The 24407-nt window shown below is 45.6% G+C and overlaps 1 protein-coding gene across 2 annotated transcripts; it reads right to left on the bottom strand.

The window, feature by feature from the left end:
• Positions 1-1919: 1919 nt before the first annotated feature.
• LOC6555689 (probable WRKY transcription factor protein 1) lies at positions 1920-24264 on the bottom strand. 2 transcript variants are annotated; one of them, XM_015153321.2, is made up of 3 exons: positions 23474-24264; positions 11257-11667; positions 1920-5034 (listed from the first exon to the last, which is right to left on the bottom strand). In XM_015153321.2, exons 1-3 carry the CDS (start codon positions 23598-23600, stop codon positions 3173-3175), a joined length of 2400 nt encoding a protein of 799 aa, XP_015008807.1. In that variant the 5' UTR covers positions 23601-24264; the 3' UTR covers positions 1920-3172. The 2 variants fall into 2 exon arrangements, with proteins under 2 accessions (XP_015008807.1, XP_026837672.1); XM_026981871.1 differs by lacking the exon at positions 23474-24264 and adding an exon at positions 11768-11831.
• Between the last annotated feature and the right edge of the window lie 143 nt (positions 24265-24407).

Genomic DNA, 24407 nt, shown 5'->3' with positions numbered 1-24407 from the left:
TTCGATGGGCAGCCATAACTTGATTTTTATAGCTGAGCCGCAAAGAAGTGGTAGGCTGGCCAACAGGTGACGCAAAATACAAAAATATGATACAGTGACGCCGACTTCTTTTTAAAAAAGCTGACGCTCGTGAATCATCGGATTGGGGAACTCGATTTCGGGCTTTCGCCTTATTTGGTCGCTTCTAAAGCTGATTCGGAATATTGCACAATCTTCGTGAATCATTGGCCATTTGGCCGAATGCCATTGCTTGGCATCTGGTCAGATAGCCAACCCAGTTACTATAATTTCTTGTCAGATGCCGTCCAGAGTGTAATACTTCGAACTCCAGGGCGAGTAATCAAACTGCACTTGCACTGGTTGGCAATTGGTTATGGAGCAGTGTGTTCTGCCCAGCCGTGACGGCTGTTAAGTGGTCATCTAATTGCTTCACTGTGGGGAAAGATTTGCATGCCACCCATGGGAGTGGGAGAATATTGAAAGAGCACACAATGGGCGATGCTATCTATCGCCCTTCCCGTATTGAGTCTCCCGACTCGGATTCTCGGCCAGCGATTGCATAATCTCGTCTCGGCAAGTGTGTTTTGCTAGAGATTTCGGTTTCGTGCACGGGGCATTACCTATAGATCGCGATGCCATATGCCAGAAGACAACACATCGAAACACATCCCAACTCTGCCTATATACCAGACAATTAAAACAATTGATGCGATTTCTCGCACAAATGTGCCAAACACGAACGTTCAATTTATATTTAGTCGATCGCCTTCATCCGTCAAATGATCATCAATGGCCCCCCGCGCCCCATCCACCCCGCACCCCTTTCCGGTCATGAGCCACAGGCAAGAAACTAAAGCGATTCAAAATCGATCAGTGATCGCTGATTGCTGATCGGCGATCTGGGGTTTAGTGGGGCCTGGAGCGATTGCATTGTATTGACATATCGCAAGACTACCACAATCTCTCGTTACATCAAAGACACATTTTGCTCAGATGGGCATTCTCATGCCCGCCACTCTGGTCTGGGTCTGGAGTCACTTGAGAGCCACTTTCTACTTTCACTGCTGCACACCACTGCTGGAGTTCACTTCGCACTTGGGCGCTAACATGGCTGGAATTGACGTCAGCGATGGCTGGCTGGTGACGGCGACGGTGACGGTGACGGTGACCTCCGGCCACTGGGCTGATCCGCTGGCTCCCGGCGATTGCATGGCAATCAGTGTATGATGGATTCAAATGGACCGTCTGCCATGTGCACCTTGGATGGAGTCTGCGGCGCAGATGCCTGAGATACCAGATCCCGAGCACCCGTTGATTGCTAATTACTTAGTTGGGCAAACACTAATTGTGTACTCAAGGGAACCTCAGCTGATCACACAGATCACACAGGCGCTTCCGCAAAGTTGGCTTTACAGCTTTTGGCCGCAGGTGTGGGTACCAGCTGCAGGTTACAGGTTGAATGTTACGAGCATTGCCACCTACCGAGATCCGGGGCTACCTATGCGATGACTCCCTTATCCACTGACCTCGCGACGCAGGGCCAGCATCGACGAAGTCGGCTGGAACACATGCGGTTTGATCTTGATCGCCGCGCTAAGGTAACGCGGTTTGTAAGCACAAGTAGTAGAATAGCAGTAATAGCAGTAATAGCTGTAATAGCAGTGAAGCCCATTTGTTTGGCCAAGGCAAATAGATGAACCGTCCAAATTAAGAGGCATGCGCAGTTACTGTTAGCAGCATCAAGTTGATATTTTCCATAAACATTACCACATGCGAAGGTGAAAGAATTTCGGCTGTGCCTTCGTCACGCTTAATACCCCCGATTGATACCCAATAGCCAATCTTTGGACCTCTAGAATGGGTTTCCAGGGTTTCCCTGGGTTTCCGTGCCAGAAATAAGAACAACTCTGTTGTGAGTGTTTAGTTTTAGACAAATCTTTGTTGCTTTTATTCTCTTCAAATTTTCGTTGTGCATTTGCATTACTCTTCTCTTTTTCCGTTCAATATAAAGACATCTGCTTGGCGCAGTGTACTTGTGCTGAAACTTATTCTGCTAGGAACATCGATTTTCAAATAAAGTATTCCTCGGCTCGTTTCAGAAAACCAGAATCGAGGAACAATAGTTAAACGTCGACAGTTTCTGGAGAGAAAACGAAAAGTATTTCTTAGCCTAAAATGGGGGAGTTCAATGTGGAAAATTGTACACTTGAAGAAATTTTCAATGAACTTGTCGCGTGATTCGTTAAATAAATAATCAAAACGTTTGCAGAAAACAAAAGGTTAACCTAACTTACGATTATGCATAGTGTATAAAGTAGTTCAAGTTAAACTTTACTTTTCTTCGTTTCCTTTTGTATATGAGATGCTTTATTCGTAAAAAAAATAAAAGAAATGATTGGGGGGTAAAAAAAACGAAACGAAACCAAACGAAACGAAACCTAACGAAACCTAATGGTAAATGAAGATAAATGGAGTGATTTTAGTTGAAAGTTTTGGTCAAAATTAAACTTATTTGGATTGCCTTTCTTTTTTGCGTTTCTTAACAAAATAATGTATGTGCGGGTATGTATATATTTTTGTATTTTTGCATTTTTGTATTTTTCTATTCTTTTTTTAAGCTTTTACTTTTCATTTTCGTTTGTCGTGTAAATATGTGAGAAAGTGAAAAAACATCACAGTTAAAACTTCAGTACATTTTCTCGTGGTTCGAAATAAATCAAGAAAAAAAAAACAATATGTGTATATACATATGTAGATTAAAGTACTATTTCTCTATAAATATACGCTTACAAAATGTACCTTATGTACCGCATATAATTATGTGCTTATCCTCCTCATCCTTCGCTTGCTCCTCTTCCTCTCTTGCCATTTTTGTCATTTCAATTTTGCGATTTACTTGATATAGATACGCTGAGCCAACCCCTGGCAATTGGGCCCTATACAGATGTTTAACCGAGATAAGTCAGTTAGTTAACAGTGGTGTTATAGAGACCGATTGCCAGGTGGGCAACCCAGCTGAGATTTTACGATTGTGTTTTGTTGAATACAGTACTAGTACAAACTAGGCGTTCCTACTGGCTTAACAACTAAAAGTACTTGCTGCCCCCCAATGTTACCGATCCGTCCCCAAATCCATCCCCGACGGAGCCCGATGGAGCCCGATCGAGACCCCTCAATCGTCCCAGCTCCAAGCGGGATCCAGCTCACGGTTGACCCTCCACAGCATCAGCTCCATGCAGGCCCGCGAGTCCTCGAAGCTGCTGTGTCCCGTGGTGCCGTCGCCACTCTGGATCTCCCGCTTGAGGTGAACCTTTGTCAGGTGACGCAGGGCGCGGCGGTAGGGAAACCCGCTGCAGTGCGGGAAGCTGATGGAGGTGTCGATCAGGGTGTTGTGCACCAGGCGCAGTGCGCGCAGATCGTTGTCCAGCCCGTGTCCGATGAGGATGGTGTCCGCCGTGATCAGCTGGAGGAGATCCCGCTGGACCTCGGCCAGACTCTTGGCTCCGGTACGCAGATCCCTCTCCGTAATGCCCGAATACTGGGTGTTGTAGTCAATTATGTCGCACTCGGGCCGAACAAAGTGCTCGTACACCAATTGTCCATTGAGCGCCACCAGGGAGACCTTGGTCACGTCCAGACCACGACCCGTGTAGCTCATCTCGCAGTCCAGAGCGTACACGGCGGGCTCGTCCTCGCTGGATCCCCGCTGCTCGGTCCTAACGAAGTCGTAATAGGGCCCATTGACACCCACCACCGATCCCGTCCACACATGCCGGTCGCCCAGGCAGCATCCCGGGGAGGATTCCTCGCCCTCGTTGCAGCACGTCCAGCGTCCGTGGCAGACGCCGTCGTAGTACCGTTGGTACTTGCCCGAGTGATAGTGGCACTCCTCGCGGGTCAAGTATTGGCCCGTCAGTTCGTCCACCAGAAAGTGGCGCTTGCAGCGGGCACACGGCTTGGCCAGACTCCGTTCCACCTGGACGTACTGGCAGTACTTGAGCTCGAGACTCAGCTCGGCGTCGCCGGTGGAGGAGGACGATGAGTTCGAGGACTCGCACTCGCTGCCGCTCCACTCGCCGCCCGACTCGGAGTCCAGGGAGCGGGGCGAGCTGTTGCCGGAGTCGGTCGAGGTGGCCACCTCCTCCTCCGCGCGGTTGGTCAGCCCGTCGTGGTAGTTGATCACCGTGACTGCCGGTGCAGTTTCCGCCAGTGCAGCTGCGAAACTCATGTGCGGCAGGCACTTGAAGATTTCGATGGCGCCTTCATGGACCACCGACTCCACGGGAAAGCCGTAGACTCTCAGCAGATGGTGATCTATGATGTGCCGACGCAGCTGCTGCACCACGGTGGTGTCGTCCAGATCAAGTTGCTCGTACTGGCGGAGGGGTGGCACCAGGAAGTTGGCGTTCTGGCGACCACGCTCCCGCTCCCGGCGCCATTCCAGAGCGGCTCCCGGCATCAAGGATCGTTCGATCCGCTTCCGGTTTCCATTGGCGTGGGGGGAGCTGGTGGGCGAACTGGTGGGCGAGCTCAGCGCCGAGGAGGAGCTACTATCGCAGGTCTTCCGCTGACTGTTGCCGCCGTGTTTGACCATGTTGCTGTCGGAATTGCCGATGCTGCTGCTGCACTTCGCGGACTTCTTGTTCCTGCCGCGCTTCTGCTGCTGCTGCGGCTGCTGCTGTTGCTGCTGCTGTGGCTGTTGCTGCTGCTGCTGTATGTTGCTGCTGGGATTGGGCTGCTGTTGGCGCCACTTGGCATTCGCCTGCTTGGCTTTCTGGCCCGCCATGGTTGCCGCTGCTCCGCTCCTCTGGCCATTCTGGTCAGGATTGCGAGCCTGCTGGCCGGACGGCTTTTGCTGGCGCTTCGAGCGACTCTTGCTGCTGCCTGCCACATGGTTGTTGAAGGTGCTGCTGCCGGCGCTCGAATTGCCCTTCGGTTTGTTCAGGAGCTCGCTGCTGGAGTCTATGTCCTCGCTGGTCGCCTCGCTGCTGGTGCTATTGCGATGCCCCGGATTGTGCTGGCCTAGGAATTTGTCTGTAAGAAAGGGGGAGTGGGGAGTTAGTTTAAATAGGTACACCACTTTTATAGCTCTGTGATTCAAACCGATCGCAAGCAGTTACGTTTAATGAGTTTGTGCGACTATTTTATGAGTATGAGTACGAAGTAAACCGATTTGTGGACTTTCATTAACTAGTATCAACTTTGATTAATTTTTAACAAATTAGAAATCACGCTTTTAGTAGTTCGTAAAAGAAGTTATTTATGGATTATTAAACTACCACCTTTGCGAGTTCGAATACTACTGGTGTGGACTTGTATTTATTGAGCTGTGCTTTTAATTCATTAGGCAAATTTCACGATCCTATTACCATAAAATAAAATGTTCGTTTGGAAATTCAAATTTCTGATAACAGCACACACACAGGTGCAGCTAGCTAATGCCGACACACACGCTTATCAACAGAACCACGTGCTTTAGAGCTTCGCTCTCTCTCGCACCTCTCTGTTTTATTATTCACTACACTCAGAACTTTTGGGCCATAATTGTTAGATATTTCAAAATGCTGAGTGTCAACTATCGCAGTTTCGAGTGCTCAATAAATACAAGTAAATGGTAGATTTTCAATTGGCAATTGAAGCGAGTGCGTGTGCACCAGGTATGCATGAATGTTAACTTATTTCTCTCCGTGCAAGTGCGCGTATTTAAGTTTCGAGTGTGTGATTTGATTTAGGGAAGGTTACGCATGACTGGAAATCGACGCATGTGCGGGGTTCCTTCCCGACTTTTCGCAATTCAGCTTATTTGGTTGCCACCCAGGGGGCGGGGGCTGGCTCGAAGGGGCAGCAGGGGGCTCGCGTTGACGCATTACAATTATAGACGTTTATTATGACTATTATGTGCCCGTAGCTGCTTCCGCATTTAGCTCAGCGCTTCTCCTTCGTTTCCCCGTTCCCATTCCCATTTCAGTTCTCGTGCCGAACGCGAATCTTTCGGATACATTGGTTTCCAGGTTCCAGGTATGTTGTCCAGCCCCAAGAAAGTGGGGTTGTAAGGCAGCGAGGAGTTCCGGCTACAACGTACAATAAATCACCAGCTTCTTCCTTAGTTTACCTACTCATCAATGATCCTAGAGTTGATCCAGCGAAACTCGGCCATGTGGTGTCTTCCTGTTCCGCCTCTCGACTTTCTTATCTGCCACTTTGTACTGCCACTGGCTCTTCCGCCTCCCATCAGCTGGCAGCTTACTTGGTTACCCCCAGCTCGAGCACTTCCTCAACACCCGTGTGCTGCTCCCCAGGCACACATCAACGGATTATGGAGTATGTGCACCCCTTTGGGGGCCCAGAAGGCGGCAGCCACTCGTCTGAAATTGAATTTCAATGCGCGCATAGATAAATCATATGGCAGGTGGGTTTGTTGACTCCGCCCGGCCGAAGGACGCCGGGCCACTAAGCACCCGGACGTGAGCTGGAAGCCCAAAGAGCCGATGGGATCACCGGGCGGTGCTGGAAATGATATTGGCTGGATCGGGTTATGGTTTACACATGTACATATGTACTCGCCATGGGTATGTCCATCACGTATGGGTGAGTACATGGGGCGTCGAGTGCGTGGTCAGCGATTAGATAAGGCGTGGCTGGTTTTGGGCGTGCTTTGGCTTCTGGCCGGCCATCTGTGCGGCTCTCGGAAGCCCGCCAAATCACTAAAATGTGGTTTCCAAACGCCTTTATGACAGGCCCTATAATGGAGCACTATCGGCGACCCACGCACGCGCCAAACTCTTCGAGCAGCCTTGAAAGAGCATAGAATAACGTATACTATTTGTGCGTTCGACTGAAAGGTAAACATAGCTAAGTTTGTGATCGAGAGTATGGGCGAAGTCGGTGATACTCTGCACTTCGGCACTAGAACCCCAAAACGACTATTTACAAGATCTTCTTTATGACACGTGATAATGGCCGCCTTCAAGGGCATTCAATCTCTCCTCACATGCAGACCTTAACCTCAGGAGGGGTGAAAACATCTCGAGTGTTAGATTAGATAGTTTAGTTAAATAAGTGAGACTAGCGCCTGGGGCGACTGGCGAGTGCTAATCCATGAGTACACGCAGTGGTAGGAGCACTCGGCTGGCGTAGAAATTGGATATAATTGAATAATTGGCGGAACTCCTCTTCTCAGCCCAATTATGCCTATGCTAGAGCCATGCCATCTGTAGTACGAGTAGTGCCATGTGCTAGAGTGGAAGGCTACCCACATTTGGTTACCGGGCGGCGATAAGATGTGCGTGTCCAGGCACTGGCCAACTTCCAGTTACCTACGGCAACAGCGCCCCAAATTTCCCTCGAGTGCCGCGATTGTCTCTGCACCTGTGATTGCGATTGTAATTCCGATTCTGATTCCGATTCTGATTGCGACTTCGACTTCTACTTCGATTTGATTGGGAAGCGAGTGTGGTTGGCCGTCCTAATCAGTTCGCCGTCCTCCGCTGATGCGGCAATCCCGAAATAACAAATCACGCGAACCGCCAACCCGGTTAGCAAATACGAATTGCCCAGCTGTTGGGGCAGGAGATAGCCCTGCCTGGTGACGATACGATGGCAAATGGTGACGCAACTCTGCCATAATGCTCAGGTACCAGCACGTCATGGGGCAGGCAAGGCAACCCATTCGAGTGCCCAGACTTACACAGCTTCCCAGGTGCTCGGCGTGGCCAGTGTATAATTTTGTGCGACTTAAAAACGACCTTCGGCTTTATGCGCCGCTTCCTGTGCCAAGACAACGAACAAATTACTCGTCTCGCAATTGGTTTGTGCATTTTAATGAGCCCGAAAACTTGGCTTTGAGCTCAGCGAAACATATGACTATGATACGATGATACCATGATACGGTGATACTATGATACTATGATACTAGTTATAGCGCGCTCACGTATGTCACCACATCCCGCCGTCGTCCAAAGTTTGGCACAGTCCAAAGTCGCCTCTGCTGTAAGCCATGTGCCACACACACACAGCACGGGCTTTATTAATCAAACATACATGCATATGTATATATTGCATGCAAATGCGGCCATCGAGGTCAGCAGAAGGGGGTCAAAGGTTCAATAAGGTTTCGGTCCCAAACAAAAGCAGCGATTCGAAAGAGCAATCAAAACGACTGACTGAATCTAGACCTCTAGATACGCCACCTAGATGGCTCCAAGTCATTAGATAATACCTGGCACTGCTGCAAGCGATGAATAATCTTGATGTGCTAATTGGGCGTGCTCAAAAGTATTTACTCTTCGCTGGATGTTCTGGGAATAGCTTAATAGCATCCAAAAGTATATTAAAACGTTTCAGAGCACTTTCCTGGACTATCTTGCCATTGCTATGATCTGGATGGGCATGGTGCAGACCTAATCCTGCTACGAAAAGGGCTTGCTGCGAAGAAGGGCTAATGAAGACAGCTTGATGACTGGGAGTTTGGACGAGAAGAACCAGGTGTAGCTGTGATATAATAGGCGAGTATGCGTTGCCTATTGAACTTTCTCCTCTGGCCTCGCCCACTGTGCGCGGACCTCGCGGACCTCGCTGATCTCGCTGATCTTTGGCCCCCAGGCCTGGCTGGGGATCGGATTGGATGGGATGGGATGGGATGGGATGGCGTCGTATTGGAGACACGGACGGACTCAGACAATGGGTAAACGGCCGGTGCCTAAACGGCGAACACGTCGACCTTGACTATTGCCGGCGGCGGGGAACCAGAACCACAGACGCCGGGGACTGTGGGGCGACGAGGGGTTAAGTGGAGGGGCGTTGCGAGCTATTCCACGGATCGGCAGCGAAATGCGAAATGCGAAATGCGAGTGACGATGGGGCTGCTCATCACGATGAAGTGCCGACCTGCGAATAGCTGAACAGCAATGAACGGAATTGCGAGCACTTCTACGGTTGCGTAGTGCGGCTACGGATTTCGGGCGGTAGCGGTCTTTAATGGGTTAAAATGCGAGCAGGCGTACATATGTGCAAAGTGCACTGGGAGTAATGGAAATAGATCGGCAAAACTAAAAATAAATGTGCACCCATGGACGTAACATCGAGGTGGCTGCCGCCCAAAATGGCAATCCGAAACGAGTCCAAATCCAACTTGTGGGGCGTAAAAAACGCATTCTTCGAATGTCGGCCGCCGTGGAAGACATTCCTCTGGCCATTTAGACGATAATCTCAATTGGGACAATGCTGCAAAGTCCAAGACTAAGGCTTCTAGTCAAACTGGAAAATGGGGCATTCAAGTGCGTACTTGGGGCTCTTTGAAAGATACAAAACTACTAATCAGATGATTGGCTGTATTCCTTATCTGAGCAATTGCATTTTTTTGGGAAATCGAACACTTTCCATAGAGAACATATAACATAGGGATGAACCAGTTTTGGGCTGCAAATCTCGTTTGGCCGGAGATCTCGGAAATGGGCTCTAGGCCACCTTCTTCCAGCCAAGTGCTAATGAATGACAAAACGATCTCTTGCGCAACTAGTGAGCAAAACACATATATGTACGAGTGTGTACGCTTAGTTCGGTCCACGTCGATTATCAGTTCATCGTTTGACCAAATCGATCGACTGATACTACGCCCAATAACACACCTGATACGGCAGAAGTCGAATAGAAAATAGCATTTAGCAAAAGCAAATAGCAAATAGCAAAAAGCAAAAAGCAAAAAGCAAATAGCAAGTGGCAAATAGCAAGAGCAAACAGCAAGCACAAATGGTTAAGAGGCGCCAGCTGATTGGGAACTGAAAAATCTGAGCTCTAATCAGCTGCTCAGTTTTGCGTCTTAGCTTTCCCCACAAATACACGTTCTATTCCAGTTCGACGATAACAAGAATTAGTTAGACGCCCGATTCCGGAAAGTTTTGCTGATCAATGCCGAAAAATAAATAGTGGAAAATTCGAAATCGCGAAGTTACGCTAGAACCAGTCATAATAAAGTCGGTATCAATCCAATTTACAACAGTGGAAATACGCCCAGTTACATACATTACATACGCTTCCAGCAAGAGAATCACTAATAAGGGAAGTGATTTATGTGCTATGACCATCAGCCATCCATTTGCAATCATAATTGCCGATCAATAAATAGACAAGCCAAAACTCAGCACCTTCCCGATGCGCATACATTATGAAAGTGGGGAAAAATGTAAATATTTAGCTTTTTATGACTGCTACGGAGAAGATGCCTTTGTTTGTTTATTTAATTTCCTTTTGTTTACGTCGATTCGCCGCGTTTTTAATTGAATTTTTAATGCGAACGAAAGCGAAATTCGCAGTCCAAACCCGAATGAAAGTGGCTGTCTATCTATGTCCCTAAATACACGTACATATATCCCGATAGATATTTTCATATTTTCTCAACTGCGAACCAGCCTGATTTCTAGTGCTGAGGTGCTCGAGCGTTTCAATTGAAATATTGGTAGCCTAGGGCTTACCCCCCATCAAACGGCTGCTCAGAGATAAAGCCAGTTTGATAAGAACATTCCGCAAATAGATATCGCTTCAGTTCAAGTGGACTTGCATAAGTTTCCCCCGAAGCGCAACATGGAAAATGTAGGGTGGGCACTTGAGCTCGGCTCGCAATTAACATACTTAAAAGCCTGGCCTAGTACCAGAAAAATGTGTGCAATCATGACAGATGAAGAATAAGGTACCCGAAAATACAATCAGCAGGCTTTCTCAAAACTTTTTGAGTGCTCACTGGACGGAGTGAACTCAATCCATCCGGAGGCATTGTAATAAGAAATCTCAGATCCTCCGCCCATCAATCCACTGACCCAGAAACATAGATCGGAGCTCTCTGTACTCCACTGTACTCCGCGGGAATGACGCAGTCTTGAAATAACCGTTCCCGTTCCGTAAACCCGATACCATCCAAATTGGCGTTCCCGTTTCCATTGCCGTTAGCGGCGATGACGCCAAATTCGTGGCCGAGTGTGTGTGATTCACTCCAGATGCCGGCCGATTTGCTTGGAATTTTATTAAAAACAATGCGAAATCGTGATTCAGCGTCGTCTTCATTTTCGTACCCATGAGCCGAGATATGAGCATGTGGGCGTCGCACTGACTAAACCGCCGTAGCCAGAGGTCAGTGCTGGCCAAGTGACTCAGAGTAATCGCCGCACTGAGTGATTAGCTGGACCTGATTAGCTGCCCGCCCATGACCACCAAGAACCATCCACCAATGTAGCATGCGTAAAGTAACCGGGTGCAAGCACTCACCTTCGATGCATGAAGAATGGGCCAGCCGGCGTCCGTAGCCCCGCTCGAGCCAGGTGGCTGTGGGTGGCGCGGGAGAGCACTCGCTTGCGGCGCCTCCAGCGGCTCCATTCCGCTTCTGGATATGCTCAAACTGCTGCTGCTGCTGCTGCTGCTGTTGCTGCTGCTGCTGACTCTGCTTGTTGCTGTTGTAGCGGCTCTTGCGAGAGGAGTTCTTGCCACCGGCGCTGCTGCCGTGCTGCAAGGCTGCTGCCGCAGTGGCAGTGGCGTGCTGCTGGTAGGCCAGCATGCCGCTGGTGGCGGCTAGGTTGTTGCCGGTGTACTTTTGAGGGCAGCGTTTGTTGCTGGTCGTGGTAATGTTGCTGCTGCTGCTGTTGCTGTTGCTGTTCTGGTTGCAACGCTGCATTTTGTCATCTGCAAAAAGGAAAGAGGGCAGCGCATTAGTAAGCGTAGTGGTGAGTGAAGAGCAAAGGTTTCACAGCCTGCACATAAACGTAGTAAATCCCAAACTTACAAATCTTAAGTAGATGTACTTGCAGGAAATCTTCGAGAAAGAAATGCATCGCACCGCTGCAGACATAAACGCGATCGGATTAGTTTCGGTTTTGGCAACAAGGCTTTGCTTGTCTTTTCTCTTATAATCAGTGAATGGTGATCGGCGATCGGGTTGAGGTGTAAAAATATTTGTAAGAATATTTGAATTTGGTGGCGAGCCTTACTAACCGCCTGCACTTGCAGTTGAAAGCCAACTAAATGGCGCGATTAGCGAACGCTCGCGATATAAACAAAAGCTGGACGCCAAGAAAACAAGGCGAAAAACCCCAGAGACATAGTCGTGCAATTCACAATTCGATGACGACACAATGAATCACCCGCTGCCGCTGATAAAGCGGGAATACAGCGCATTCATCGCTCGGTCGCTCCTTCTCTTTCTATATCTCTGTTGCCGCCTCTTTCGCTGGCAGAATGAAACCTAGGCCAAGTCGCACTGTGTTTCGACCAGCTTTCGACCATCGACCAGCTTGCGACCAGCTTTCGACCACGTGCCCCACACGCTTCCTACTTAGATAAAGGCGCCAACGGGTCGTATGAGCGATGCCATTGGATGGGCTTTTCTTGTTTGCCACACAGGGCTTTTTCTAATGCGAAGTGTAGGGAATTTGTAGTGTTTTTAAGACTGGGCTGCAACGACATCCAATTCTGTTGTGGGGGCGCCCTGTTTTATCTGCCAACCTTTGACCCTCGAACCTCGAACCTCGAGTTAAAACCGTTTCGGAAAAGTATGCAGCTTTTGCGCTTTTCCGCTATTCCGCTTGTCCAATGCTTTCGAAAATTTAGCTCGATTCGAATCGGTTTGGTGGTGTTGTGTGCTCACTAAAGACAAAACGAAGCGAAACAAACGGCAATAATTTTGATAGTTTTGTGCAAATGTTTAGTTTGTTTTGAAAATGTCTTGAACTGTTCCGATAACATGTTGATAATAATATTCCACAGCACTACGTCAACTGCCAAGGAGCCCAGTGCTCAGAAAACGGAAATCTACCGGGCCATGTGATCCGAAGTTTTTCCCCGAACTTCCAATAAACCACATCATTTTTCCACATAATTCGACGGTTTCGGGGTTCGGTTTCAGTTTCGGAACCAGTCAACTCATAGGGCAGGCCAATCATGCTATCCACATTCTCATGGTTTCATAAAGAGTCGATGTGCGCTTGGTTGACGACTTGAATCCAGTTTGAGGATTTATACACATATGTATATAAAAAAAACTACGGGCAGCCGGCGAATATCTTTCCTGTGCGAGTGGCACAACTCGTTTGGATTATACTCGTGCCCAGTTTGTTGTATGCATTTTGGTTGAGTGGAAACCAATGTTTCGAGCAGTTGGTTTCCTAATTTACGAATAGCGAAAGCTCATACTCAACTGATGCATTGCAAACCAGCAGCTTCGCAGGCAACTGCAATTTGTGCCCCTTAGATACATATGAACCTATGTATGTTGGGGAAATTTGTTTTTCCACGTATTTCGCAATTTCGCAATTTCGCAGCTTCGCAGTTTCGCGTATTTCCTCTGCTCTGGCCAAAGCAAAATTAGTTTTGTTATGCTCGTGAAGTCTTCATGTTTGCGTGTGAATTTTAACACTCAATAAGAACATTTGCCGGTATTTTTAGCCGGCGAGCACACAGCAATAGGTTCATCATCTGGTTCGCTTTCACTGGTCCACCACCATAAATGAGTCTTGGAATTTCGACAATTATTCGCTTATGGCGAACCAGAGTGCCAAAAGCAACAACTGCACAGATCGCACAGCTGCGAGCCGCCAGCAAAACCGAAAATGTAAAAATTATACATGGACGAATAAAACAATAAGACAAAAAATTGTCCGTCAGAAAGTCTGAAAGCCCAAGACGAGCAAAAGCCAGTCAAAATGACGACTTTGCGAAACAGGTACCAGTTCGTGCCTAGCGCCGCTCCATGTGCGTACCGCCTGCCCTGCCGCCTTTCCAGCGCCACCCACCCCACCACACTGGAAGAAAATACCTGGCTGCCATCGCCATCGATTGCTTCTGCTCAGCGCCTGCTGCCGTTGAGCACTCCGGTTTCTGCCAGTGCACTGGCCGCGCAGAGCGGGAGAACTGCCCGAAATAATCGGGTAATTCAGGCGTTCTTCTTGGTAATATTCATTTGCCGAATGCAAAATCGCGAAATTCGCCTGCGGCCACGCCCCCGCTCGTCGTCAATTAGGGCGTGTGATTTATGTGTGGAGCCGCCGCACTGAATGGCGATGAATCGGCATGCGAATCGAAATCGGAATGATGATATGATATTGCGTGGAACCAGTTTGGTAAAAGGCTTAGGCTTACAAATGCGACAAGTTCGTTGAGAGATCGCTGTGGGCACGTGTGTGCAATCACCCCAGGCCCCACTGTACCGCCACCGCCACCGCCACCGCTCTTTCTCTGTTTTCTTTCTTAATCGCCGCCTTGCCAAAACGGAAATGCATTCTATTTTAGTAGCCAACGAAACTCACCATCTGCATCATCTGCATCATCTGTATCATCATCTTCATCATCATCACTGGCACTGCGATAATGATCGAAGGGCGAAATACGACTCATTCATATTCATTCAAGTTAGTATGAACTGGGAACCGGGAAAATGTAGCGCGCCAAAGCTGAATGAATTCCAACGCGGAATGTGCACACAGTGTGCAGATACAAATGTACATATGTATCCACCATACCCGTGTATGAGTAAAGATATCAGCGAAAGCAAAAGAGCAAGGAAACGAGACAATGGGAGCGAATATAGTACATAGGGGATCCAACTGAAGCGGATCATTAAGGAAAGATTATAACAGCGCACCGCACAATGGGAGAAACTTCAAAAGAAACATGGCACGGCGCACGGCGAACTCGGGATACCCTTCTGTGCACTTCAAGGGGGAGATCTCACTTGGCGTATCGTTACTTCGCAACTCCCTCAGCAACACATGAACACTGGATCACGAACTGGGTCGCACATGTCCTTTCGCCCAACGAAGGGTATTCCGCGTGAGGTACTTCACCAAGGAGGTTTCTGTGCCTGGGCGCATGGCAACAGCTGAAAACCCAAGCTTAAGCTTCCGCGCAAGCGTGTGTGCTGCGCCGCTACAGATACAGATACAGATACATTTTACAGATACTTGTATAGATTAAGATACACATCCCCATACATATTCCACATGTGCGCTCAGGGAGTATCGCTTGAAAGTTTTCCGAACTCCACGAGACAACGAAAAATAGCCGAAAAATCGAGTGGAAATTTTGTCCGAGACTCCAAAGTGCGGCGCGCGAAATCACAAAACGAGTTTCCCTAATGGGTTTAATGGCTCCACTGGGGGTTACGTGCGGGGGGTGGTGGTGCCAACGAACTTTTCTCGGAGGCCTCCGGGCTTTCAGTTTAAGTTGATGTTTGGGGGTTTAGGGTTTTGGGCTGTGGGCTGTGGGTTTTGGGTTTTGGGGTTTGAAGTCGGCTTTTGAAAAGACACGTGTGTGCTTCTTGTAATAACCAATGTTTCGTTTCGGGGACCGGAAATGTTAATGCGGCCTTAATGTATTGTATAATTGCGGTCGGGCCATAAAAATGAATGGAAGTCCATAGGAAATTAAGTGATTCGCATTCAATTACGTGCCCCCAGCGCGAACATCTAGAACTTTTTGCCATTCCGTATTGTGGCCGCATAAACGTAAATTAGATTGATGTAAGGCAGTGCCAAAAACAGGAAGACTGATCAACCTGGGACGTGCCGCTGCTTGGATTTTATTTTGGGGATTGGCCTAATCAAAAAAAAGGAAGAGATCGCCACGATGGAGCGTGATGTGTTGGCGTATAATGCGGTTTTCAATGGCTGACTGCTGATAAGCCAGCTCCTTTATGCCTATGTACATATACATACATCATCCGCTGTGCTGATGGTTTCGAATCGGAGCTTCAATGAATAATTTGTTTACGATAAACAAAAATAAATAATAATAAGTGATTTGTGTGGCGCGCAATAAATACGATTGGAAATGGGGTGTGGGGGCTGGCTCGAGAATCGATAAACAAATCGCTTCCGATGACGACATTGAGCACATGGCGTATGCGCAATGTGGTATCAACTTGACAAATTTCAGGGCTTTTCACTTAATTTTTTTTTTTTATATGCGCCCTGATACCAGCGGCCAACGCAATTTTCCATGTTCTTTCCGCAGCGGAAGAAAGTTCGCTGAAAAAACATTTTCCGCTTTTTAGGCAGCAAAAGAATAACAGCACCAAATGGACTTCAATGTTTTGACTTTTAAATAAAATAATATGGCTTTAGTTTATTTCATACGACTGTGACACGTCATTGCTCATTTCCTCATCTTTATGTAATGTTTTGACTTTATATTTAGACCTTGATTCACCTTGATTCCTTCCTTCAAAATATGATGACTGCTCTATTAATTTACAATCTAAAGTGGATTTGATAGGCTTATCAACGAAGGAGTTCCTTTGACACCGCTACTAGGACAAGTATCTTATTTATAGTGACTATAAATGCGCACCCATATTAAAAATATAGTTATTAATTGAAAACATTATGGAATTTGCTGTTTACTCAAATACTTGAACGACACAAACAAGCAACTAATTTCGCTGAAATGTTCTGTTTTCTCGACTTATTTCCTCAGACTCGTATTTATTTATTTGCTGGTGCTTGGCTTCCCGAAATTAAAATTGGAGGGATGAGTTCATTTAAGATGTGAGTCCGCGTGCTTGCTGTCACAATTCTGCGATTCTGACACTTTTTTGACAATTCGAAATGAACTGAACCACAACAATAACAACCCGCAGGCAACTACATTCCAAGTATCGTAATAATATTGTGAACCAAAAAATCCTGACACTTGTCAAAACAAATCATATTCATTAAGCGAAGTCTTTATTAAAATTTTATTTGTGGATGCAGAGATGTGAGCGTGGATGAATGAGACATCCACAATTATCTTGAATGATCAATGCAATTAAATCAGCGGATATTGCATATTTCAGAAATTACTTTTTCATTTGCCCGCTTATTCATAAAAAGAACTTAAAGTCAGTGAAATCGATCAAATTTCGAATCTCAAATTTTTCCTATGCCGGTGGGTTTTTTTGGGCGTTACGCCTGGCTTAAGTTGGTAATTGTTTTCCCCGTTCATTTTCCCAGTCTCCACGACTCAAAACGCTATTTTACCTACTGTATACTGTAGTAGTAGTAATAGACCGAAGAACAAGTGGCTCACCAGATTTCTATCTATTGAGGATGACCCATATTTTTCTATTTCTCTAGTTTATCACAATTTGCAATTGTTTTCGACGTCCACGGCTCTCTCTTCCTCTTGTTCGTGCTTTCACGGCCCACACAAACGTGCGAGGGGGAGATGGCGATAGTTACACGGAGAGAAAAGTTTGTATTTCTGTAGGACCGAAATTGGACTGCTCGACGCAATCCATTATCAAACAGAATTTGTTGTCTGTGCAACTACGATGCTCTAAGTTCGTTGTCATAAGCCAGTAATAATAACGAATGGCAAATTATTGTTTCCAGTGCAGAGCATTTTGTTTGGCCGCTCGTTGAAAAATTACTTTTGACAAAATGTTTTCGCATTTTGTTTTGGTATGTTTTGCATTTTTCTTTTGGGGGCGAAAACGCGACGGATTCTCGCCTTCATTCATACAAAGAAAGCGCGACGAGCAGTCTTATATTTATGGTAATTATTATTATTATTATTATGATATAGAATCGGCTGACGTACGATGTGTATGATGGTTATCGCTGCGATTGCTCTTCGGGGGATATTACTATTTTAAGCACACACTCGATGATTTATTTCGCTCAAAGCCAGCCAGCCAAGTAATCAAAGTAATACAAATGGGCGCACAGTGACCAACTCATGCAAATACAAAATACAAAATTCAAAATACAAAACAGAGCCAATCGAGGCGAGAAAGAGCGAAAACACAAACAGTAAGCACCATCCTCCTTCCGAGAAAGAGGGGCAAATAAATAAATAAGAAGCCAAAATACTAACTAATACTTAGTCTTGAGTGAACAAGGGCACGACAGCTAGAGAAATGATGGCAAATTTTGATTTTGATGCACGTCGCCAGCTGTGCAGGCAGCCAACAAACTGGTGGAAAATAGAGCAAACATTGGCAAAATGTTAAGTAAGCGGCATTGCAAGCACATCGGAGTGAAACTCGGCGGAAAGTCGAGTTTCCCACGGAAAAGTGGCTCTACGTTACGTGTCCCATGAGATACTTTTCGCACAGCTCGTTGCAACAAATCAATAGCTATTGATGATATAAGCAAATCAATAGCTATTGGGTTCTCAAAGGTATCTATTAGGCAAATAGCTTCCCCCAATGCATTGAATTATCAATATACAACGCAATTGAAAAGGCCAACACGCAAGAGAACAATCGAAATGCCTCCAGAGACCCAAAAGATTTTGGTCAAGACTTCTTGACGAAGAAGTGGAGAAACGATGAAAACCCAAATGATCGCCTGGCCGGCCCCAAAACTCCATTTGCATGCATGTACTTATTTATTTCATTTTAAATAGAAAGTAACCTCAATTGCACTTGTAAAAAACATAAGTAAATAGCGTCGACGAGCACATAGAAAAGAGAAGTCTGGTAAATACAGCTACATAGGGCAGAGCCACCGACTTTTGTAGACTCTGTGGCAGTGAAACCGCATCGGTCCACAAATCAAATGCCCACAGAGACGGAAAATCGAGGAAAGAAGTTAGAGGGCAGAGTTAAAAGTTAAGCGGCACGATGGGAAAGTGGGAAAGTGGGTAGTAATTGTGGCAAATCACTGTAGTTATATGGTTATTATAGTGTAGTTCGGCTACTGAGGAAGTCTCTTGGACAAATAAATTGAATAAGTTGACCAAGAAAAGAGATATTATGACTAATAAATAATATATTTAATAAGATAGTTATACGAGTGCTTGCATAACATTAATGACAACTCACAGCCTGTGCAATTGGCTAATTCATTTTGTATTTTGCAGTTTTCGTGCTTTATTCTTGGGTTTCGTCACGCTTGTCATTCGAGGCTTTCATACACGTATATATGTAAAGGTAAATGAATATTGTTGAAACGCGAAAGTGGCAAATTTGTGTGCAAATTTGGTAAGAAAACTGGTGCGGAATGCGATCAGAAGTGGGGAAAATAGATGGGGCGATGATGGGTCCAACACTAAGTTTATAGAGAGGAAATCACAGCATCACACAACCCACTCGTTGTTCTAAATTAAGATCAACAATTGAATAGATTTTATCTATAAATTGTGCTAGATACACCAACAGGCCTGGGTATGTATTTATTATTGTATTGTATATCCCCATAGAAATCTGTTTTAATACTGCGAAACCTTACCGCCGACACCGCCGACACTGCTGATCCGATAATCCAATCATCCAATCATCCAATCATCTAATCATTCAAACGGCAACCAGCAATGACATAATATTTCCACTAGTTAGTTACTTTGAATATAACCTCAGCCTCAGCCTATGTATAGCCTGAAAGCCCAACACTTCCTGCGTAAATCACCCCTTAAAAGTAAGACTATAGAGGCCCAGTTCTGTGTGCGATATCTTTGAAATACGATTTCTTGATAAAATGCTGAGACCGCTGTTCGCCTCTCACCGCGAACCAAATAAATTCATTAATATACATAAATAAAATGTGTTTATATGTAAATCAGGTGCGTAGTCCCAGGGGGATGGAGAGCAACGTGCTGTTTAGCGCCAAGTGTTTCATTTTGTTTATGTTTGAATACAAAATGTACGGAATTTGGGCATTTGAGATACTTTTGATTGAATGAGCGATCGGTTCGGATCAATAAACAATTAGCCCTTAGCGTTTATACAAATCTGCAGCTAGTGAAGCCTAGAAACGTAGTAGTATTAGTAAAAGAGGGGCTTTTCCTACTACTAGCAGCCAACAAATTGTTGCCTCTGTCAATTAACTGTGTTTCGTTGTGCAAAGTGTTAGCAACCCGGAATGCAGCGGGCAATTTGAGTTACTACTTCGTGGGGATGACGGTCTATGGATTGTGCCCACTGACGGGCCCCTTGACAAATGTCTGTGTCTAAGCCCCATTTGGCTTGCATCATCGTAGGTTTGCTGTTTTCTTTGGCGGATCGGTCACAGTTAATTAGGAAATGTGGCTTGGATAATGGCTAAATCAAGCAGCCAACGATTTTCAAACAACATTTATGACACCCGTTTCTGTAGATCTTTGGAAAAGTATAAATATCGCGATAAATAAATGTTCGCTCCTAATTAAAGCACCTGAAAATAAAAATCTGAAAATCGACGACAGCTAGTATGACCATTAATCAAAGGAATTATGATGGATGGGGATTTCATAATTTCAGTCGGCGTCTGTGGCTGGGTGAGTCAGCGGTTTCAAAATCAGTTTCAAAAACATTTCGGCACATTTTTGGATTGTCGCACGTATCGAAAACAGCAGAAGCCGATGAAAAAGAAACCGGCAAGAAAAATAAACAGCTAAGCACAACAAGCCAAAGTGAAAACGAAGCTGTTAAATAAGAAGTTCGACCGAAAAAATGAAATACAAAAAACCTGCGAGGCGAAAACTTTCGCTTTGGCCAACTTTGACTTTGGACTTGGCCATCACCAGACAGAAAAAAGAAACTGGAAATGGAATTGGAATTGGAAATGCAAATGGAAGAGCGACTCCAGGGGTCTTGGTCTTTGCGACGACCTTTCTTATGTCACGTCTTGGTCTTCTCGGGTCTTCGAATGGCAGAAACAGAAACAGAAACAAAAGCAAAAACAAAAACAATAACCAAAACCGAAAGCAAAAGCAAATTTCTTTGACTTTTCACTTTTGGCCGCATGCAAATTAGCTGCGGCTGTGTGGACCCTATTATGTCACGACCCTTGAACTCGAATACTTCAATCATTTCCCACGTAGACGGCGTGCCGCATTCGTGATCTCGATCCAAAGCACAAATTAGCACAAGAGTTCAAAAACATTATGCAAAAAGCGTGGCGGCGCAAAAGGAAAACGTACACACAGAACCATAATCGTAATCAAAATCATATGATGACACTCGGACGAAATGCGAAATTCCGAAATTCTGTCGCGCAAATGATGTGGTAAAAGCGTGTGTTAAAAATAACAGCGGCACACCATCTGACACAATTTAATAGATTAATAAACCTAAATTGTTGTATAACAAATTCGGGCAGATTAACTGCTGTCACGCTTATGGTAAACATACACAAGCTCAAACTTTGCGTGCAAACTTTCGAAATCAGATGTGAGCCTAAAGGGATTTTTGAATTGGTTCACTTTGGATCTATGACGACGTATTAGTATGTGGATTAAAGCAAGATCGAGAATTTTGGACAGTGATAAATGCATTTGTTATTATATTATATTATAGATATTATAGCGACTGAAGCGGGTATTTAATTTCAACTACAGCTTAGCTGATTCCTAGTTGAGCGCTGAATTGCTAGGAAGACTATATATCAGCCACTGAAACTAGCCTTATCGTGGTCTTCAATCGCTAAGTGATTGATTGGAACTTGTGGCGGGCTATCAATCACCACATCTGGCAATAAAAATGTATAGTATAAACAATTATAAATGACGCCTCGGCGGGATTTCGTGATTTGAGCGTCTCGACCAGAAATCTGCAACAAATTCTCAAGCCGCGAAAAATATAATACACAACGTTATTAGCCACGGAGGTGTATTATGCATACCAAATGGAAATGTGAATGGCATGTCATGGGCAAGGAAAAGGAAAATAAATAAAAACAATTTAAATAACTACGGTCTGAATGCTCCGGAATCCGGGCAAGCTATTAATTAAAAAGTAAAGCCAATTGTCTTTTGGCATTTAAACACAGCGAAATCCACCATTACTTAAGTTCTTCAAAAAGTTAAAAGGCATTGCACTTGAACTCGGCTGCAAGCTGCTGCTGAAATAAAGATACATAAGATCGCCCTATTGTGTTATAAAGATCGTTTTAAAACAAGAATATACAAATGAACGCTCCAGAAGTATTCATTTTACAGTACAAATGTACAATATAAGAAATCCCGCGCCAGTATTCGTCCAATGACTGAAAAGATTTCAGCCACTTTCCGCCACTGATTAATTTGGCCCGTTGCAGTTCGTATCTCTGGTAATTTATTGAAATTCGTTTACTGCCTACACGTAAAAATAAATGAACTCAATTTGCAGAGGAGGCGGGCGGCAATAACAAGAGCAAGGCGAAATAAACACTCGCAAGAAGGCCCCAAAATAGCTGGGGAAAAAGTCAAATAAAATTTAAGGAAGGCAGCAGAGTAGGGGGAAAATGTTTACTATATGTATATAGTATATGGCCCATATGTGTGTGGTACATATACTCGCACATCTCCGATTGCAGATGGCCGAGGGCGGACCTTTCTCAACCGAAAAGAAAGTAGGCAACCTAAAGTCATTTTCGTGCCCAGCTCCATGCAAATTAGTTTGCCGAATGAAAGTTGCTCGCGGACTTTGCGACTGGCGGATTATTATGTAAACATCGGGTTTTTAAAACACACACTTTTCGCACAAAGAAACCAGACCGCAGCCGAATCATATCAAGATTGACACAAAAACTTGATTCCGATTGCTTCCTTGTCCAAGTCCAGAGCGGCGATATCTTTCGGGTTGCCCCCGCGCCCTCATTTCCACCCAGGAACACTCTGATTAATTGCAATTGAAGTTCTTATCGCCTCCGCAAGGCACTCATTCAGCTGCGAGGGGTAGGTCAGGCAGTGCCATAGGTTCCCACTTCCCGGTTCCCAGTTCCCATACGACCCCCAACTATGGCGGGGCGGGAGGGGGGCGTGGCTATTAATAAACCCACTTCGAGCGGCGAAAGCTTTGGAAGGCGGCTTTTCGGACGTACACACATATGTACACGTACATATGTATGTACATCGGTTGGGGAGTGTGGGAAAGTCCGGCAGCTGTTTCTAGCTCAAACATTTTAAGGCAAATATGATTAAGCATCATGAGGAGCCGAGACTATTTTGGAAATGCCAATGCTGCTCCATTTCTCAGCCGAAAGTGGATTAGGTTGAGTTCTAGAAATCTAGATAACAGTTTCGAGAAGTGTACTTCACTTGCGGCTAATTGAGCCGTGAAGTGGGAAAATCTTTGCGGTCGCTTGGACACAATTGCTGTCGCTTACAATGCTTCCCCGATTCTGTCGCAAGGCACCCTCAGCCACATCTAGATAAATCGTTTAAATGCCATTTACTGTCCACGGCAATTTGATCAATGACAGCGAGTCATAAACCGTAAGGAAAGCGAAATTCATTTGGTGTCACTTACGATGAACAATGCCCTTAAGCGATCAATCATTTGCCAAATTGTGAAACAATGCAATCGAATACAATACTTTTGTATACACTGGGTATCAGGAATCCCAAAGTTGTGTGTACACTTATCCTCCGTAATTCGTTTCACATTTCAACTTGATGGCTTAAGTACCCAAAGTGTCCCTTTCCGCAACCTAAGAGTTATTTTCGTACCACATCTCGACGGCTCACTGGCATCTGGCATCTGGCTTAGTCAGCGAGCCGCTTTTGATTATGAGTCAGGTGGGGTAAAACACACCTGGCGTTCGGGACTTACTTTTGCACTTGGCCAGGCCACTGGCCACCTGCAGGAATCCGTAGACGGCGATGACCACGCACGGCAGCGCCACCACGCCGAAGGACACGTAATCCATGTGCTCGAAGTAGTTCGTTATTTGCTCCATTGCGGTGTAAATTATTCAATTATTCAATTATTGAATTTTAATTTGTATGTTTCTATATTCACTTTGAAATTCACTCAAAAAAAAGCTAAGAAAATAGAATAGCGTTCGGATATCGATTTGATGACAATTCTTTGCGCAGGTGCAACTGTAGCGATTTCCTATTGCGGTTCAAGTTGCGCTGTGTATCTTCTTTTATCTCAGATTTCGGCCACTTTTTTTAGTTCTTGTTTGTAATTTGTAGGGATATATTTCTTTTTTTGCACACAAGCAGTTGAGCCGTATCCTTACGGGGAACTAACTGAATGTCCTGCGCTGTCTGCTCCTTTGCCTTTGTTGTTGTTTTTTTCGCTCTTGCTGATTTTGCTGTTGTTGCCGCCGTTGTTTTAGTAATTGTTGTTGCACAAATAACGCCATTGTTTTGCACTGCAAATCTGGCGTAATTGATTTGCATCGGTGGCCAGGAACGCAAGAACGCCCCGAACTCTTGAACGGAAAAGCTAAGTTAAACTGGTGAAAATCCAAAAGTCAAATCGGCCAAAAACCGCCGCGGAAAACTCGCGTCGTGGGAAAAACACTTTGTTTGATTTATTTTTCGGTTTATTTTGTCGGCGGAGCGCGCAGCGAATAACCTGCGTGTGCGGCGACGGCGAATCGTCGAATGAAAATGAATGAAACGAAATTCGAGTGAACGACGTCGACGCCGCAGCGAAAAGAGAGTGGAGAGAAGAGAGCGCCAAAACTCTTACACCGAAAGAAACGGGTCTTTTGGCATGCCATTCGGAATTCGCTCAACACGACTGCGAAAAT

The sequence above is a fragment of the Drosophila erecta genome, unplaced genomic scaffold, assembly GCF_003286155.1.
Source record: "Drosophila erecta strain 14021-0224.00,06,07 unplaced genomic scaffold, DereRS2 tig00000126-arrow-pilon, whole genome shotgun sequence".
Classification (NCBI taxonomy): domain Eukaryota; kingdom Metazoa; phylum Arthropoda; class Insecta; order Diptera; family Drosophilidae; genus Drosophila; species Drosophila erecta.
The sequence above is the reverse complement of the archived record's forward strand: the minus strand, read 5'-3'. Positions and strand labels throughout refer to the sequence as shown.

What these genes read in the sequence shown, in the direction of transcription:
- LOC6555689 (XM_015153321.2), bottom strand. Translation starts at nt 23,600, where the DNA reads ATGGAGCAAATAACGAACTACTTCGAGCACATGGATTACGTGTCCTTC. An exon ending in TGGCCTGGCCAAGTGCAAAA is followed by an intron (nt 11,668 to 23,473) that starts GTAAGTCCCGAA and finishes TCCTTTTTGCAG; the next exon opens with ATGACAAAATGCAGCGTTGC. An exon ending in CCATTCTTCATGCATCGAAG is followed by an intron (nt 5,035 to 11,256) that starts GTGAGTGCTTGC and finishes CCTTTCTTACAG; the next exon opens with ACAAATTCCTAGGCCAGCAC.